General features: G+C 37.4%; 1 protein-coding gene across 1 annotated transcript in view; it reads left to right on the top strand.

Moving 5' to 3' along the window:
• EPS8 (EGFR pathway substrate 8, signaling adaptor) overlaps positions 1–19,972 on the top strand; it is a 191,591-nt gene that overhangs the window by 151,005 nt on the left and 20,614 nt on the right. The window contains exons 13-17 of the mRNA XM_082665769.1: positions 2,231–2,379; positions 5,062–5,245; positions 9,629–9,762; positions 13,401–13,500; positions 14,335–14,478. Of these exons, the coding sequence (XP_082521895.1) occupies positions 2,231–2,379; positions 5,062–5,245; positions 9,629–9,762; positions 13,401–13,500; positions 14,335–14,478 (711 nt within the window). The remainder of the gene's footprint in view (positions 1–2,230; positions 2,380–5,061; positions 5,246–9,628; positions 9,763–13,400; positions 13,501–14,334; positions 14,479–19,972) is intronic.

The raw sequence follows: 19,972 nt of genomic DNA, 5'->3' as shown, positions 1-19,972 counted from the left end.
ATCTTTATAAAAAATGGAGCAAATTCAAGCATTTCTCATAGGTTTTGCTTGATTATCAGAAAAAAACGAGACAAAGAATCCAAGTATCAAAAAGGGATAAATCTCATCCTTCTTTCCCCAAGAGTAACTAGACAAGACCTGAAGTAGAATATGAAATGAATATTGCTTACAAACATAGGAAAGTACGTAACCTTATCAGCATGTCAGAACTGGGTGATAAGCAATTGGAAGGTGCAAGTCCGAGCCTACATCAATAATTTATAGAGTATCCGATTTCTACTTGTTTAGTTATTGTTGAATAATTGTTGCTTTTTAAGCTCTTTTAAAAATGAGATCAAGGCCATCCATATGCAAATAAAGTGATGCTAGCTCGTTAACAACATTTTTATTCTTTATTCTTCAACACGTTTGATACTGTCTTAGTTTGTGTGTTAGGAAGCATTGTTTATAAAGCAGTTTTTGCCGCCTCTTCTCGTTCCTTTCACAAGTCTTTCGCAGATCGTAAGTAGATATCTAGACATTACACAGAGTAGAACTATAACATAGTGGGACTGGTTTCCCTAACACACAAAAATTAGTCTTTGTGATCAGGCTATGTATCTGAAAACATTGCTTTATTTTATATTTTCTTTTCTCAAAAATGACTCCTTATTAATGGTCTCCCAAACATAGTACTTCTATTGCTTCTTTTAATGTTCTGTCTGCGGAGTCCCAGACATTTCACTTGGACAAGAGAGATGGAAAGGAACATTAACTCAGGGCCTGCTACCAGTCAGACAAAATTTAGTGGCTTTAAACCTTGAGTGTCCCTCCCTGTATCCTCAGCATCTCCACGCAAGCGTACCCACAGCACACACGCAGGCATGTGTGCCTACTTACATTCTTCAGAGGAAACTATGGCCCATAGCCTTTTATTTACTTTCCTTTGTTCCATTCCCTATTCCCACTGTTAAACCAAAGACCTTTAATATTTCTTTACTTCTTTACTATCCCTCTCAGTTATTCCTGCCTATTTATTAGAGCTTATAGGGCTTGGACGTTAAAAAAAAAAAAAAATCACTGTGCCGGGCTTTCAGGGTAGGTTTTGTTCTCAAATAAGGGTCTACCCACCTCCTTTATCCTTCATCTTTTCTTTCACTTATTCTCATTCATTCCCCTAACCCTGTGTCTTCTGCAGTTCAAAGTCAGATAAGTTTTGGTCCAAGCTCTCAAGGGAGAAGAACTGAAAAATAAGGCCCAAGTTACAATGGCATGTGTAGCTGATATGCATGCTTGAGGACCCCAGGGTGCCTCAGAGTTACACTGTGGGGTTACGAAGGGCTTCTCAGAAGAGGTGATATCCGAGGAGAGTTCTATTTAAAATGATGGGGAAGGGCCTTCTGAGGGCTGGGACACAGCATGTGCGAAGACACAGAGGAATAAAACAGCATAGCAGGCTCAGCACACCTGGATGACTGGACTCTTGGTCAGGAGCCATTCAAAAAAAAAATCCCTTTATTCTTGTGCCGTATCTCTGGGAAGGTGAGATTTTTATAAAAGGGCTCTGGTTCCTGCTCTAGGAGATACCATTCCTTAACCAGGAAATAGCCCCTGAGTAATAAAATTGGAGCAGCGTTCAGACACCTACTTATCATCATTTTGCTTATCAGAGAGTTGCACCTGTTTATTTGTTTTTGCTAATCATTAAGTTATCTCTTTTAAATGAGGGCAATTTCCTAGAATTAAATTCTGGGAAGAAATACCATCGATTCGGAGGACCACTTCTCATCTTTTCTCTCACCTTTCTCTCTGGCTCCTTTATTTTTGTATGTCTTTATAGGCACAGCCATAGACTTAACTCGAGCCTTGCTTCTCCCTAAAGTACTCATTTCTGGAACCATATTGTTCAAGTTTGACATAATAGATTTTCCAGTAGAAATACATTTTTTTTTTTTAAGGCAGTGATCGTTAAACCAGCTGACTTAGAATTCTCTGGATAGCCATTAGTACTTTCTAGGCAAAGTACAGTCCTATGAAGCCAATAGATAGACCCTGTGAAAGTTGTTAAACTATTAACTTCATTTTAGATGATTAGGCACCATTGGGCTGGAGAGACTGCTCTGGATGAAGATTTAATTTGAGTATATAAAAGCTGCTTGTTTTTATCATAGGTTTTTTTTAATCTGCACATTTTGAAAATGTACAAATAATCATCATCTTCTTGCTAAAAAGTGATTTGTTGCCATTTTAGGTTGTGCAGGCCACAGGAGGTCCTGAACTAGCCAATTCAGTACTCAGCCCTCTACTGACTAAGGACACAATCGATTTCTTGAGTTACACTGTCAACGTCGATGAGAGGCAGCTGTGGGTGTCATTGGGAGACTCGTGGATGAAATCCAGGTAAACATATATATGAGTCTAGCATTGAATACCTATAATACTTAAAGTATTGTTCTTTGTCTAGTACATGAATCTAGTGAGAGATTTATTCAACCTTCTATGTATGAAGGAGTAGGTGTTGTAGATGAAAAAGGCTAAACCCTTAAAAAGCTGGAGGTCTAGTGGAGAACATAGAAGTGTGCAGTGTAAGATACGATGAGTACCAGGGGTGACTCATGAATAAACTGCTGTCACTTGGCAAGATGGAGCCGTCAGGAAGAGGGTTTAGAGAGGAGGGTGCTTAGCTTTCAAAGAAGAGCTGGCATTTAAAATCAACAGATAATAACACTAGGAGGTATACGTGTATAAACAAGGGTGTACATACAGTGTTTGCTAGGCACTCTTCCATGCACTTTACATAGGTTCCATTTTTATGCTATTTTACGGGTGAGGCAACTGAGGCAAAGACAGGTTAAGTAATTTGCCCAAGGCCACACAACTCGTAAGCGACAGACCTGGGATTTGAATCCAGGCAACCTGGCCCTGAAATAGATGTTTGTAATTATTTTGCTCAGCTGCCTTTCAGCAGGATGAGTAGGATTTCCACAAATACGTAGCAGGGAAAGGGCCTGCTCAGTAGAGAGAGCAGCATGACTGAAGCCATGAAGCAAAAAGTCAAGAGAATGGAGCGTGAATGTGGGTTTAGCCGGAGTATAGACTTTGGGTAGTGGGGGATTGTGGAGGATGGGGAACAGAGGAATAGTGATGAATGAGGTGTACAGAAATGAGCAGGGCTGGGTTCAGTCTCCCAGTGCCACGCTAAGGAGCTGGAGTACGGTTCTGTAGGCTGCGGAGAACCAATAGCTTTGTGAATAGGAGTGCGACACAACCAGACCTTCGAAAGATCAGTCTGGTCATTGAGTCTAATAAGGACATGGACAAAAGTTACTAGAGGCGTGAGGCCCCTTGGGACGATAATGCAATAGTAGAGGTTCCTTATTAATCAGCATTCCCTGGGACTAGAACCATGGTGGTGGGAATGGAAAAGAGGAGGGGATAAGTTTAAGAATTGTATCTCATCAGTAAGGTGACTGTGGAAAAGAAGTCACTAACAACTGCAGGATTCAAGTTTGCTGAGCCAAGCAAGTTATAAAACTATTTCTCATTTCATTATATGTGATTAAATAATTTCTGCTTTCCTCATTTATTTGAATCTTTTTATTTCTCTCACTACTTAGAGGAAATCATTCAGTATGGTCACTTGGAAGTTTGTCTTCGTAATGCTTTTAGGCTAGCCTGAAAGTAATGGACCAATTCATATTTTTTTTTCTGCTGTTCTTCTATTGAAATATGTGTAAACCATTCCCACTTATATTTTGGACTTTGGCACCTGCTTGTGTGGGAATATGGTTTACACATGGAGTGGTTTACCAAACAGAAGATTCTTTAAGGGCACTGCAGTTGTTGCTTTTTTGATTGAAAATGTTATCTAAATTTATTTCTGCATATTCTTTATATATGAATGTAGCATATTGTATCATTTATATATCATACTATGTAAAAACTGGTTAAATAGATTTCTTAATCTATTAGATTTATGTAGGTTATGCTTTTATGGTAAGCCTAGGTAGGGATCTTTTCATTTTTTTCCCATAAACCCTGTTTTTTTTCCCATAAATTTTCCCATAAACCCTATTAAATTTATCAGATCTCATAGTACTAAAATAGTTGAGGGTTTTTAATTTCTTTGTCTTGGGTCCCACCTCAAAATGAGAAAATTAATGACTATTAGGAAACCTACATCAAAAGGAACTCATATTGTTAGCCCTTGACATGAGAAAATGGTCATTTCAGATCCTAATTATTTAGAGTATTAGGAAGTGAATATACCAACTTAAAAACTCATAAAGATAAAAAAGAATCCTAAAGGAACATAATAACCAGAATCATTTCATCACAGTAGAAGTATAACCTGAAGAATTAAATCATGTGTGAAAGATAAAACAACATATTTTAGCAGAATTTAATAATGTCTCTCCCAGTTATTTTTGTGGTTCATGAGTGATTAGGAGCTTATAGGAATAAGTCTCAGAGTTACTAAGTAATGAATGGGTCATGATTATATTACAGATTAGTACTAACTTGATTTTACTGATGAAAACCTAGCTGATCCATTCAATTTATAAAATCAGTAATGTGCTTCATTTTAGGAGACTTCATAACTTAAAAGATCATGAGCCTTAAGGATATTGTCTGCTGTTTGTCTTTTGAAAAATACATCTCGTATCAGGAGGCTTCATGATGATGGGAGGGGAGTGAAGGGAAAGACGAGGATCAGAACCGATTTGATGCTTAGAGAAGCTTATGTCCTAAGTTCTCACCAGACTTCTAGCTTCACATTCCTTTCTCAAATTGTCAAAGATGTATATTTATGTTAAAAGGTTGAATTAATGGATAATTGAGGCAATGTAGCGAAAGCACATCATAAAGTAGAATTCAGACTTCCTTTCATTGTATCAGCATCAAATACTAGCATAAACATGTTTACTTTCTCTGTTTGGATAGAAAGAGGGCAGACTACCTGTGAATTGTTTTTGTTTTTATTTGTTTTTGTTTTTTTGTGGCTAGCCTTACTGAAGATCCTTTTGAGCATGGAGGTGTTTCTTAATTTTGCTGTTCGTATGTCTTAATGTCCTTCTGCAGAGCAGAGTGGCCAAAAGAACAGTTTATCCCACCCTATGTCCCACGGTTCCGCAGTGGTTGGGAGCCCCCGATGCTGAACTTCATGGGAACATCGGTGGAGCCGGATCTCTATCAACTGACTGAGTCCGTGGCAAACGCAGCAGAACAGCATCGCAAGCAAGAAACAAAAAGATTATCCACGGAGGTAGTCTTTCAATATCATCTTTTGTGGGAAGTGCAGTAATCTGTGTGTTCTCTTGTAATTCTAATTGTGAGTTCTCCCTTTACTGATCTGAAGATTGTTCTCAAATCAATGACTAGATGTCCTGCTGCTCTTAGGTACCTCTCACCTCTTTGTCATGGTGACAGTTGCTCTGTTTCCCTGTGAAGCCCAAACCCAGCCCGTATCACACCTCACAGCGTGCCAGCTGTCCTCCTTGAGCCCTGGTGATCCCATCCTTTGGACTGTGTACTTTCCCTGCTTATCAGGGAATTGCCCCACTGCTGCTTGGTCTGTTCTTTCTATTTTCCTCTCCTGTCATCAGACCCTCAAGACAGTTCCTTGACCCAGGACCTTTAAGCCCCTCCCAAGCAGCTCTTTCCTGAATGTCCCATTTCTTTCTTTTATTTTTTGGCCTCATTCTAAACCTCCCGAAGTCCTATCAGCCTGGCTAGAAGGCCAAAGCTCCTCCTGGACTCCAGTCCCAGGTCCAAATGATGACTTATAACACTATTACATCCTTAGGAGATCATAAAATATAGTGTATCTTTTATGATCTTTAGTAAGCTTTAGATGATGATTTATTGGGGGAGCAAATTGAGGGATTGAAATTGGGTATGATTATCTCTTCACATTCCTTAAAAATGATTTTTCTATGACAATTCTTGTTCTGACAGAAAAGAAAATTAAACACTACCTAAAGCTGAACCAAACTGAGCGGACGATCACAACCCAAGGAGTTAGATGAATGAGGTCTAGTTTGAAGAAGCAACAGAAAATTAATGACTAGGTCCTCCTTGAAGTCCTGTTCATTTCCTTTATTTAATTCCTTAGATTAATCTTCTCCGATCCCTGTGGGTATTTACAATGTGGCAAATATGATATCAAGGAATGAATTAGGAAACTAGAGTATATCCTGACTTTTAGGGAGAAACATTTATATAAATTAAATTTCTTAAAATCGTTTCTTTCGACAATAGCCATAGTATTATAGAAGATTGCTTAAATTCTGAAACTTTAAAAATAAAGCAAATATACTTCTCTGAAAGTAATATTTTTCTACTGTAATTATTTTTTCCTCTGGCTGCATATAATGGTACCGGTGGATTCTGTAACTGCCCTTCCCTCTAACTGAGTGATTAAGAAGGTGACCTCACAGTTCTGGGTGCAGGTTAGCAGACATATGTCCCTAGCTGTATTTTATAGTTCAGACCTCATCACAATGAATTTTCCTTCCTCATAAAGGGAAACTTTTCTAGAGTAAAAAAATGTAATCAAACGTGAAATTATGATACACTTGCTGTTGCCATAGTTACAGCTGAGTATTTTCAAATCATAGAAATTTCTAGTTTACAGTCCTCATGTCTTAAATAAGAAAATATATCCACTTTATAATGCATGCCTCAGAAATTCACTTTTGTGAGTTCTTTTTCAATTTGTTTATTTAAAGAGAGAGTAATGTGTTCTGGCTTCCAGTATAAAAGTTTGTCTACTCTCAGAGAATAAGTAACTTTCAAAGAAGAATTATTGAGAATTCTTCCTCGTAATGAGTTATCATTTTCCTGTTGTAAACTATTGTCCATTTTATGGCTTAAGCACTTATTCAGAGGTTTGAAAAAAATGAATTGAAAAGCACCTGCTAGCAGTTCTATGGGATTTTATATCTTAAGATTTTGTTGGAAAAGAGACCAAAGTAATGGTGACTTAAACATGTGTAACATGCAATCGTCCCCAGAAGAGAGATTTTATTATACTTTATTGCACCTATAATAAATGCATTCAGAACAAGACTTGGGTGATTCAGGATCTGGTGGCATAGGTGACAAGGCATGACAAATATGGGTGGCAGTACTCAGCTTCTTTCCTTCCTCTGAAGCAGCAGCCGCCCTGAGCAGTGTTGTGTAGTCATCACAGTTAGTCACTTGTCATCATTTCTCTCCTCCCTTCTCATATTCCCAGTCACTCTCAGGACCCAGTGACTTTATACTGTCCAACCTCACTGTTATGTTCAGAGCCAGGCAGAAGGTGTGGGTGATTCTGTTTCCTCAACTCCTCCCTTTTATAACAGCATTTAACAACAACAAAAAAAATGGCCTGATCATGTAGGGAAGTGCTGAACTGAATTAATTAAGCCATTTGTTCTTTATTTTATTTTTTAATTCCAGCTTTATGGAGGTGTAATTGACAAATAAAAATATAAGATATTTAAAGTGTGCGTCGTAATGATTTGATATATGTGTACACTGTGAGAGGACTCCCCCCCATCTAGCTAAATAACACATCCATCTCCTCACATATTTATCTGTTGTTGTTGAGAACATTTAAGTTCCACTCTCTTCGAAATTTTAATTATATAATACAGTGTCATCAACTATAGTCACCACATTTTTATTAGATCCTTAGACCTTATTCATTTATAGCTGAAAGTTTGTACCCTTTTACCAACCTCTCCCTCTGTCCCCCACCCCCAGCTCTGGCAACCACTTTTCTACTGTTTCTATGAGCTTGACTCTTTTTTTTACATTCCACATATAAGTGATATTATGTGGTGTTTGTCTTTCTTATTTCACTTAGTATAATGTCCTCAAGGTTTATCCATGTTGTCATAAATTGCAGGATTTTCTTCCTTCTCATGGCTGAATAATGTTCCATTGTATATACATACATACCACATCTTACTTATCCACTCATCTGTGATGGACACTTAAGTTGTTTCCAGATCTTGGCTATTGTGAATAATGCTGTAGTGAACCTGGGGGTTCAGAATTCTCTTTGAGATCCTAGTTTCATTTTCTTCAGTATTATACCCAGTAGTGGGACTGCTGAATCATATGGTAGTTCTATTTTTAATTTTTTGAGAAACTTCCATACTGTTTTCATATGGCTTCACCAATTTACATTCCCACCAACAGGGCACAGGGGTTCCCTTTTCTCCACATCCTTGTCAATGTTTGTTCTCTCTTGTCTTTTTGACAATAGCTATTATCAGGTACGAGGTGATATCTCAGTGTGGTTTTGATTTGCATTTCCCTGATGATTAGTCATGCTAAGCACCCTTACATATACCTGTTGACCATTTGTATGTCTTTGGAAAAATGTCTTTTTAGTTCCTCTGCCCATTTCTTAACTGGATTATTTGCTTTTTGCTATTGAGTTGTATGTGTTCTTTATCTATTTTGGATATTAACCTCTTATCAGATATATGATCAGGTATATGATTTCTCCCATGCTATAGATTGCCTTTTCACTTTGTTGCTGGTTTAAGCTAAGGTATTGAAATGGTAAAAGTTGTTTATCTGTATTTGTACGTTAAGTGCAGTATCCTGATATATATTCCACAGGAGTAATATAATGCGGGTACTTTGACATCAATAGCAGTCCATTGGAGACACCTCACCTACACTGTCTGTGGATGAACTCAGCCCTACTCCTGCCAACTTTGTCATTTGAATTAACTACAGTAAATGTGCATTCAGAACTTTTCTAAAACATTCCCAATTTCAAATATTCTGTCCCAGTGAATCCATAAACAATTGAAATTCCAACGCTTTAGGGTCCGTTGTGCGTCCACCATACTTCATTTTACATAAGGAAACAATACAAAATTCATAGATGAACTTTTTTGGTTTGTTTCTTTGTTTTTGCCCCATAGCTTTAAAGCCATGCTGCTTAATGGGATCCGTAGATTTCGGTTCTCCCTCCCGGTAGCCCGTTAGGCTCATGTCTGCGTTGTGTTAACTGCAAAAAGAAGTGGCTCCAGCTTTGTCTTATCCTGGACTGTTGACTCTCAGGATCAATGTGTTTTTGCGTTTCTGTGTTTTCCTTAACAGTAAATCCGATAATAGTGCTGCCATTTAAAAAAAAAAAAATAGTGTCCATGTACATTTAAAAAAATGAGAATAATGAGAGAGGGTGGTATAATTTTAACACATAGAATTCAGATGATTTTCATGTGATAGTATTTACTTTGCTAGGGTGGTAAAGGTCTGTTTCTTAAACATAGAAAGCAAAAGTTAAGGGTTTCATCGTTGCTGTTTTTAAACCAGTTTTATTTTATACAAGCTGTTAAAGTCTGCCTAATACCAAAATCACCTATTACTGAAATTCCAGAGGAAAGAATTTATTGCTTTTATACAATAAAAGCATTGGGTATTTCCTGAATTAAGATTTAGTCTTTGCACTAATTACTTTTCTTATTATAATTAGGTCTTGGGCAAAAACCCTCATTTCATAATTTATTAACATATAATAGTCAATCACTTGAAAATGAAACTGACCACAATGTAGTGGAGGGTTCTTGTTAACTGACGTCAGTGCTCATTCAAATAGTATTGGTGATTCTTTAATCTTTCCTCCTCTGTCTTTCAGCACTCCAGTGTATCAGAGTATCCTCCAGCTGATGGGTACACAGTATTCAACAACATTTATGGAAGAGGGCCCCATCTGGACCAAGGGGAAGCTGCTGTTGCTTTTAAGCCAACTCCTCAACGCCATGTAGATAGGTAACATTTCATGGGCATCATTTGGAGAGCTGTGGACGATTATCTCTGGTTTAGTGCAAACAGTTCTGCACTGTTCACTGCTTCTTTGAGCTTTCCATCTATTAATTGTTTGTTAAAATTTCAGTTGTTCCTTTATAGAGCTGGCTTTGATGAGCAAAGTCTCCAGTCTATAATTCTAACTTAGTGCAAATGCCATTGGATAACTTTCCATTTTTTAAAAGATGCCTCTGACAGAATCTGTGAATTAAGAAGAAGAATTGTTTTGAAACTCTCTAGTTTGTACCAGATGGTCTCTAAGGATCTTTCCAGCTCTGTAACTTTTAAAGGAAATAATTTCCATCTTTATCTCCCCCAATAAAAACAAACAAACCTTCCTTTAGATAGAAGTATTTAAACTAAGTATAAACTGAATATTTAAACAGAATCAATGCCTTATTTGCCATTTTTACCATTTCATTTTTTATATTCACTTTCCAGGTTTACATTTCATTTATTTTCCCATATTTTTCTCTCTCCAAAAATTCAATATAGGCAAAAATGGAGAATTGAGATGGGGAAGAAATAAATTGAATTGAAATAGGGTCACTTTTTCAATCTTGTTTGCAGTGTAAACTGCATGTAAGGTTTACATAGAGGCCAACCCATACACATAAGAGAAAGAAAAAAGGTGAAATATTGATAACACGGATATGGGAGAATGATCATTAAGATGAAGTGGGGTAGAGAGCTTGTCCTACCCCACTTTGAGGTACTTTCCTACCTCAAAGCCTGTCTTACTGTGAGTGTTACATGCCCTTAATTTCTCTTCAGTATATTCTTTTCTTAATAGAATCTAAAGAAGGTGGGATTTAAAATTTTGGTTTTTTGTCAGGGATGATAACAGAGGTAATACTTAAGTAAAATGATGTGGAAATGATACAGTTATTATTCTAAGGGCACCAGTAACGTATTAAATTCAGTACAAAGAAAAGTCGTCAATGAATAATACATTTTGAAAATGCCAACATATCAAAGAAGTTTGAATTGTAGATTCAATTTTTAGGAGATACAGGTGAAAATCAGTTTTGAAGTTTAAAAATTATTTCATGGCAATTCTTCTTGAGAAACTTGTTCTTCATCCTAGTACTTTCTTTTTCCTTTTTTTTCTGTCTTAGCTGTCAGTATTCTAGAAATTATTTCAGATTAGTGAAGGAAATTCCATGAAGGGCTATTCAAGTATATAGATCTTAAGACTGTCAATATTTAGCCAGAGAAATAATTTTTTTAAAAGGAGTAAATTGTATATCTCAGTTGCCTTTATGGGTCCAATTTCTCCCCTGGGCTATTATAATAGGAGCTGGATAGTTTAATAGACAGCTGGATCATTGATGTTGCTAAGAAAATTTGTCATAATTATTGAAAAAACTGTCTGAAAGTTCTGGTCTGATACGTAATACAGGGATTTGGAATTTGTTTTTACAGTAATTATTATTCATCTTAAACTCTATTACATGCCAGGAATGCATTAAATACCATATGAAGTATATTCACTCTTCAGTGAAATTACAGTGTCATTTAGGGAAACCACCTATTGAATTTAGCACCCTCACCTTTGATGGATTATAGTTCACTGCTATTCAAAAGCAGTTCATGTTTTAGAGAAGTCTCAGATTATTGCCATCTCTGTGTCGACTCTGTATCAGCTGGGTATCTGTAACTCCAAATCAGAAACGGAGACCATGCATTTTGATATATTCTAGATCTCTTAAGAAACTTTGGTACATCTGAAAAATTACAGAGTGTGATTTTCAGATTGATAACTATGGTCAGTGTCACACCCACATTTAATCTATAGAGGGCAAGAAACTATAAACCATAAATATTTGTAAATTCTAAAGCACTTTGCAAGTGCATGCTAGGCAGTCACTTCTGAGACATGCAAGATAGCAAAGACTTCAACGAGAACTACAGTCAACTTTTCTTTTAACCAACGCACTGATTGATATACACAGTGGCAGAGAGTTATTCTTCCCTTTGCTAAACAGTACATTCAACTCTCTGTTATCAGCAGTGATTTGGAGAGAAGAACATGAGGGAGGAGAGAAAGATAGAAAACTGAAGTTACTACTGTTTTGCTAACCTTTGGAGTGATTGAAACACGTTTCCCCCTCAAATGAAATTTTAATGGAACGTGATCATATAAAACTAGAGATAGGGGTAGGAAGTCCATGGAACACAGTTTAAAATTTATTATTATTAATAATATATAATAATTATTTGGCCATAATTTCACTTTTTCCACATTTTCTTAGTTTTTTAATATACCAAAAATTGCCTATATGGTTTACAGGCTATGATTTTCCTTTGTTCCTGTTTCTCTTCTCCTGGAGTTACTATCCAAGAGGTAGCAGATTACCTATGATGACAAGATATACTGTGCCCACAGCTGTCCTGCAGGCCCCGCTGTGACTCAGTATTCCAGACAATCTTGGTGGGCAGCAAGCAGAATGGCCACTTGACAGAGGAAGGATGACCAAACATCATTAGTGCCTTCCTGCTTTTTCTCTTACAAAGGAAATGTGGGGATGTAAATGGAGGAGAAGATTAGGGAGTAAAATTAGTTAAAAAATAATTAAAGTTATTATTTCATTTTTGAAACGAAGAGAATATTATTACGTTGTTGATATACCAGGTTTTATTATATTATATAAAAGTATTTTAAAATTATGTTGTTAAATCTATTAATGGCCATTTAATGATTAAAAGAAGTATTTTGGGGCTTCCCTGGTGGCGCGGTGGTTGAGAGTCCACCTGCTGATGCAGGGGACACGCGTTCGTGCCCTGGTTTGGGAAGATCCCACATGCCGCGGAGCGGCTGGGCCCGTGAGCCATGGCCGCTGAGCCTGCGCGTCCAGAGCCTGTGCTCCGCAACGGGAGAGGCCACAGCAGTGAGAGGCCCGCGTGCCGCAAAAAAAAAAAAAAAAGAAAAAAAAAAAGAAGAAGTAGTTTATTTTTAAAGTTTTCTTTTTTAAAAAAATACTGCTTAACCCATTAACAAATTAACTAAGAAGTGTTATTACTTAACCCATACCTTCCTTTGCAATTTGGATAACTGGACAGGGCTTTCCTGAATATTGACACTTAGTCATAATTTTTTCATATATATTTGGTTAATGAATTGAAGACATTGCTTGAATTAGTGAAATCAACATATAATTTAAATTACCACTTTGGACATTATGTTTAGTCTCCTTTAATTTTATGAAACATGGTAACATCGACCATTACCCTGGTTCTTTCATGGTAGAAATGCTGGCTAACAAAGCAGTATCCAGTCTTTTGGATATTAGATTTAACAGACAAAGAATTCATAGATTTGCATTCTAGATTTGGCTTGGCACTAACTAGCTTTGTAATTTTGCATTATTTATTTTTACCCTAGCCATAGTTTGTTCATTTTAATGGTAAAATCTCCAAAATACAATCAAATCAAGTACTCATATTCTCACACTCTATAAAATATAATAAAATTAACCACTATCTAAACAACTTGTCCAAATGGTTTCTGGTAGGCACTGGCTTGCCTTAGTGTTTCACTTCTGCTTTCAGCCTTTAGGACAAGCTAGCAGAGTGATTATCTTTTTTCTTTCTTTGTGTAGAAATTGTGATCCACAACCCAAGAAATATGCCAAATCCAGGTATGACTTTGTGGCAAGGAACCACAGTGAGCTCTCAGTTCAAAAGGATGATATCTTAGAGGTAATAGAATTTTACCTTTTTTATACTCTTAATAAAGTGGATTTATTGTACTCCTTTTCTGGTATGTATCTAAACCTTCCTCAAAGAAATGCTGAGGTCAAGAAATTATTCTTCAGTGTTAGTTTGTTTTACCAAGGACACACAGCATATTATAGATACCTATATCTGTTTAGGCGGGGTAGCTCCTTTATGTGTTTTTTGTGTCTTTGTGGGGGGGGGGTTGGATTTCTTGGCTTACTTTGCTCTCTTCCTCCTTCTGGCCTTTATTCATTCTGGAATCAAGGCTGGTCCTCTCTTCAGATGTAGATGCACCATAATATTTTAATAAGAGAAAACATTTCCTCCTTCCTATTTTAGGACCCTTGCACAAATGTAACCAGCAGTGAGTGTGCTAATGGTTTTGGGAATAATCTCCCATGACTCTCAAATTTCTTTCTTCAGTTATAACTGAGACTTCATCTTCTTTAATATATAATATGGCATAGTTACAATAGTAAAAGAAAAAATGTTTTTATACCTTTCCTCTCTATTCTAAGGATGGAGACAATAGACCTTTTCCAAGTAACTCATCTTAAGTACTTCAAATACCGCAAATGGCTAAGCATTCTTGGGAGGTAATATGGACCTTGGGTAGAGTGGTACCAAAGCTGTTCTATACTAGTAATTGTAATTCTTAGTGTAATTCCTGACAGTCATTTAACCCACAGTATGTTGATGCTGAGTCAGCGTATTAAAAGTGAAAACATTTTCTTGGTCAAAGAATAAAAATCGAACTTCCTTCGTGGTTCGGTTTGGGTACACAAATGCCGCCTTTATTTTCTTGCATGATGACAGATCCTTGATGATAGGAAGCAATGGTGGAAAGTTCTAAATGCAAGTGGAGATTCTGGATTTGTGCCAAACAACATTTTGGATATCGTGAGACCTCCAGAGTCTGGACTGGGGCGTGCGGATCCACCTTACACGCATACCATACAGGTAATTACAATTTTTGAGCAAAATTTAAGTTTTTCGAATTTTCAAGTTCATCTTTCCTAAACAGGGCTTAAACACTTTTTATGTATTAGTCATTTTGAGATTTAATTGACTGTATAATTTATACCTTTTTCCTAAGGCAACAGGGGGACAGTGGCTAGGGACATAAGGAAGAATTATACATATGTTTTTCTGATTGACTTCTTCAGGAAATTGCTCAAAATGTTTATCTCAGTGACTGTTCCTCTGAATGCTATTTTTTTCTACCCTATAATATTTTTGACATTTGGAGAAATAGTATTTCTGCCTCTTTACTCTTACCCAGAGCCCTCCTACCCAAGGGGCCTGATAGAGAATGGCCCTGAGACAGTGGCTGGAGTGTCTACCAGTTCATCTTCACCAGCCTTTGCTCTCATCCTCTATATAGACTTTGATTATAGCCTGTTTGCTTTCAACTTTCCAACTACCGAATCCTAATCCTTTTTTAAAAACTGCCTTCACATGGTAGACCCTCCACCCAAGTTTCAGCGCCATTATCTTTCTTCAGATGTGGTAATCACAAGAGACCAGGGCCGCCGCCATGTGCTTTTGAATCTGTGACAGGATCTCTAGAATCACACCTGCCGGCAGAGACGGAATGGATGGACTGTCCCATGCTTAGCCTCTGAACCTGTGGTAGCTACTTTCTCATGCCCCCAGGAAAATTCTTTTCATTTTCAGAATCTTGAGCAAAAGATCACATCTGACCCCATAATGATGTCATAAATTTGCGCAGAAGCTGAAACTGCATAGAATATGCAGTGAAATAGTGAAATTTCATGCCTAGGCTAAGTAAAATGCAGACTGTCCAAACCTAGAACTGTGGTCACGTGCTGCTATGACCATTCTGTACGGATTTCTGCCTCCTCATGGCATTCAAGCCCAGCGCAGGCCCTGCACTTATCCAGAGAGACTTCTGGCCTTATTAGAATTCGAGAATCAAGGAAACATGTAAAATAAAGGATAGATGTACAATTTATAGATCTTGATAACTTAAAGCGGTGGCAGTGGGAATTCTGTTTGCTGTGCTTATGTTTGGGCTGGCCTGATGTGCATATATATTATGTACTTATGTTATGTTCATCATTTGTCATTAGCTATTGATGCCAAAGAAGGAGTTTGAGTTATTCAAGGTATGGTCTACTCCATTTCCCATGGATTTTTGAAGTGAATTTTCTAACTTAGACTTAATACCTTTTTCTTTCCTAAGTTCTATCTTTTCTGATTTTTGTGATGTGGTTACCTGACATAATATAGGCTTCTGTCTGGTTTGTAAATACCAATTCTTTGTGTTCTTTCCTATAGAGGTTTTCACTGAATGCCTTAAGCAGTGTTAAAGAGTGTATTCCTAAACCAGTGATGGAGTGCATACCCTTTGAGCTATATGAACTGGTTTTTTTTTTGTTTTTTTTTTTTTGCGGTCGCGGGCCTCTCACTGTTGTGGCCTCTCCCGTTGCAGAGCACAGGCTCTGGACGCGCGGGCCCGCGGTCATGGCTCACGGGCCCAGCCGCTCCGCGGCATGTGGGATCTTCCCGGACCGGGGCACGAACCCACGTCCCCTGCATCGGCAGGCAGATTCTTAACCACTGCGCCACTAGGGAGGCCCCTGAACTGTTTTTAATATTTAACTCATGATAAACAGTAAGAAGCACTATTTACAAAGGATATCCCTAGTTGCTGTATGTGAGCAGAAGCCCAGATTTTATATATAAAATGTTAGAAACACTTAGCCAAATTTGTTTTTATTTGTGTGCATGGTTGCTAGGAATGGCAAACTCCCATAAAATAAGATACCCTAAAACTTGCAACTACTAACGTGAATTCTAAGTATTCTCCCCACCTGAGGTTTCCTAGGGAATTTAACCTCTCTTACCTTTCTTGTTTACTGTTCAGTCTTGTTTTTTTCTTCAATTTAGATTCCCGGCTTGGGCCATAAGTTGACTACTCTGTTTAAAGGTTGCTTCTGTGTAAAGCTGAACCCAAACTATTAATACATATCATAGGTAGAGTACTTTTTGAGAACATAAAATTATTTCTCCTTTCTTGAACAGAGCCTCAGCTTATATTTTTGTCAACTTTGGCAAAACCAAGAAATTTTTTAAGTGCTCACAAGTTTCAGGAGTTTGTTTGGCTACTTTATGTAAATAGAAGCTTGTAGGGATTGCTTGTTCGGGCTGTTTCCTTTTAAACGTTTCAACACTATCTGACTGTCTGCTGAAATTTTCTGGATACAGCTCTAAATGCAGTGATATACGTAGAAATGTGTATAGAAGCTGTGTGTGTGTGTGTGTGTGTGTGTGTGTGTGTGTGTGTGTGTGTGTGTTTAGGTTGAAAGCTCTACTTTTAAAAGGTATTAAAAACAATCTACTTTTTAACATCTCCTGAAATATTTGGTCTCAGCCCAACAAAACCACCGAAATCTTGTAAAATTTTAATAAGCAAGGTTGAGAATCTGCTATCTGTTATCTGGCATAAATATGACTCTAAAAGGATTCCTATTCTCAAAGCATTTATAACACACCCAGAAAAAAATGACTAGATAGAATAAGATGAAAAAAAATCACTCTCAGAAATATATGCCAATTATTTTATATCTCTACAACAGCGTTACCAGACACTTTTATCTAAAATATCTAAAGAAAAATCCTGCGGCTTATTTCAGAATGACAGTAAAGGTACCACCATATTCCTATAGATTCAGGTAATCCTAACACCCTAATCTCATAGAACTCCACTGGATTACAAACATAGCAAAAGCAATTCTATGTCTTATTTACCTTTTCATTCATTCACCCCACAAATATTTATTGAGTGCCAGCATCTCCCACTTGAAAAGAAAGACAGAAATCCTAGGACTGAGCAGTTCCTCCATTATAGCCTGCCTCCCAGAATCAAATATCCAGGCCATCTGCCCTGGCTTTGCCCCTCCCTTTGTGTTTGTGTATCAGGAGCAGTGACCCTCTGTCTGCTCAGAAGTGGCTGACACTTTTTGCCCTGTCTCGTCCATCCAATGACATCAAAATTTTACAGAAGTTTAAAGAAACTTCTCACAAAAACATTTTGTATCCCTGTACTGTACTACAGAAAGATGCTCAGACTCTATGCCACGTCCTTTAAGGACTTCACAAATACCAGTATATTTTAATTCCTACAACAACCTTGTGAAGTAGGCACGTTTTATATATGACGAAAGTTAGGTACAGAGAAGTACCTTGCCCACAGTCACATGGCCGCATGAAGCCAGAGTGGGGTCCCAGGACTCTGGAATCAGAACCTATGCTCTGATATGCTCAACTGTCATGAAGAATAATGCTTAGAAAAGAGGCGCTAAATTCCTGAACTTGGAATATCTGGTTTTCTTTAGTTTACAATAATCTTTTGATGTTCCCAACTGCCTGCCCTTTGTTACAAAACTTCTATATAACCTGGCTTCCCCACTTGCCTCCCACGAGCAGTTCTCTTAGGGTTACTTGAGATGCTGCCTCCCAGGCTTGAAGTCCTAAAAATTCCTGCTGAATAAAACATAACTCTCAAAAAAAAAAAAAAAGACTGATATCCCATTTTGTACAGACATATAGTTTTTCACTGTATGAATGCTTAAAGTGACACTTTCTCAGAATAGGTTTACCTTGCACTGTACTGTGATCAAAGTTGATCTGATCAGTCATCACCCTTGGAATTGGGTTTTTGCTTTATGCCTCCATCACTTGGGTTTCATTAATTCTTTCATTTTTTAATCATTTAAGAAAATAACCCAAACTATGTAATTCACTTAGAAAGTAGGCTTTTTTGGAATGGTGGGCATAAGGGAATTAGATGTGAATGATTTCCACGTAGCATCTACAAGTCACCGAATTTTAAAAAGCCACAGACTTAGGATGTTAGATTCATACTTACATCTCCTGTAAATAAATATGTAGAAATACTGGCAGTTGCTGGGGGAAGGGCACAAGAGCAGCCCTTGCCTGCAGTTCACACACTGTTGGTTAGAGATTTTCTCTGTTGGCAGGGATGATCATACCTGGCACCAGCCGTCAATAGGTGTTGAGTTGCCACCCACTGTCCCTGCGAGTCCAGGCTATTTAATATCCTCACATTTGGAGTGATTTTTTACAGCTCAGTAAAGACTACCATTCCCACCGAAAGTGTTTTTCACCAGGGTTTCAGCAAAGTTTTAAAAATGAAGGGGAGGGAGGTAATAAAGAATTTTCGAAAGATGTGGAACATAAGAAAAATAGATGGGTTGAAACCACAGGGACAAGGAAGCAAATGTTTATGAGAGATTACGGAGAAATGAAGATAAATGACATATCTTTTGATGAAGATTCTGTTATAGAACATTCCAGGACTTTAGAGTACTTTTGCTGGGCAACACATGGACATCCAGGGTACTTCCTGCCCACCTGGAAACTACCTGCCACATAAAGTTTCCTGATATGTCTTTTGACTTGATTCCCTGACCTCTAGCACTTTGACTGTTCATCTACCAGAATCGCCCTTTTGCCAACGTAGATTCCCATGTCGAACACCAAGAGCAGAAACCAATCCCTGCCCTTATATTATTTCCAGTATCTTCAGAGGTTTGACTAAAGAACTCTTTTATTTATTATTAATTATGAAGTCCACGTGCTTATTATTATTATAGATATGCTTACTCTACAAGATGCAAATAATTTTAAATGTCTGGCCATTATGGTCCTGTAAATTCAACACAGAGTTTCCCCATCTGCTCTGTTTCCGAGCAAGAGATATTATGATATTGTGGAAACAGCTCCAGTCTAGGTCCTGGTGCATGAGGATTCTAGTCCTAGCTCTGCCACTGACTAGCTGTATGACCTTAAAGAAAGCGTTTTCATTTTCTCTGCTCCAATTTGCTGAGCTGTGAAATGGAAGGGGCCAAGTTTCATGATCTCCACAATCCAGTCTAGATATAAAGTTTTATTATTTTTCTATATACATGTTAAAGTAGCCCTAAGTTAAAAGTGGAAATGTTTTCTTCAGGTGAATAGTAGACCACTAGCACTACTAATTTTAGCTCCTGTTATGAATGCTCTGTTTTTCAAGCTCAATCCAGATATTCAGACACTGCTGGACAGAGAGGACAGTTTTACTAAAGATGTCTTTATTTTCATTCCAGCAGACCAACTTCCTGATGATATTCCGTTCTTAAAAAATTTTTTTAAGTTAATCTTAGAACACTCTATTCATCTATCAATTAGAGGCATGGTCTTTAGACAGGGATGGTTACTTTTTATTCTGCTTCACGTGTTGACATTTTTCCAAATACTTCTTGCAATAATTTGAATAATACCTACTATCTCTCTCTTTCCATATATATATAAATTACTGCCCAAAAGGCATATTACAGAATCATAAAATTTTCTGTTTGCTTAACTGCTTACAAGTTCAACTAAAGTTCACTAAAACACACCATGATATATATTTCCTTTTGTAAAT

Source organism: Grampus griseus, assembly GCF_964374135.1.
Source record: "Grampus griseus genome assembly, chromosome: 11".
NCBI lineage: Eukaryota > Metazoa > Chordata > Mammalia > Artiodactyla > Delphinidae > Grampus > Grampus griseus.
This window is presented reverse-complemented; position numbering and strand designations above follow the sequence as displayed.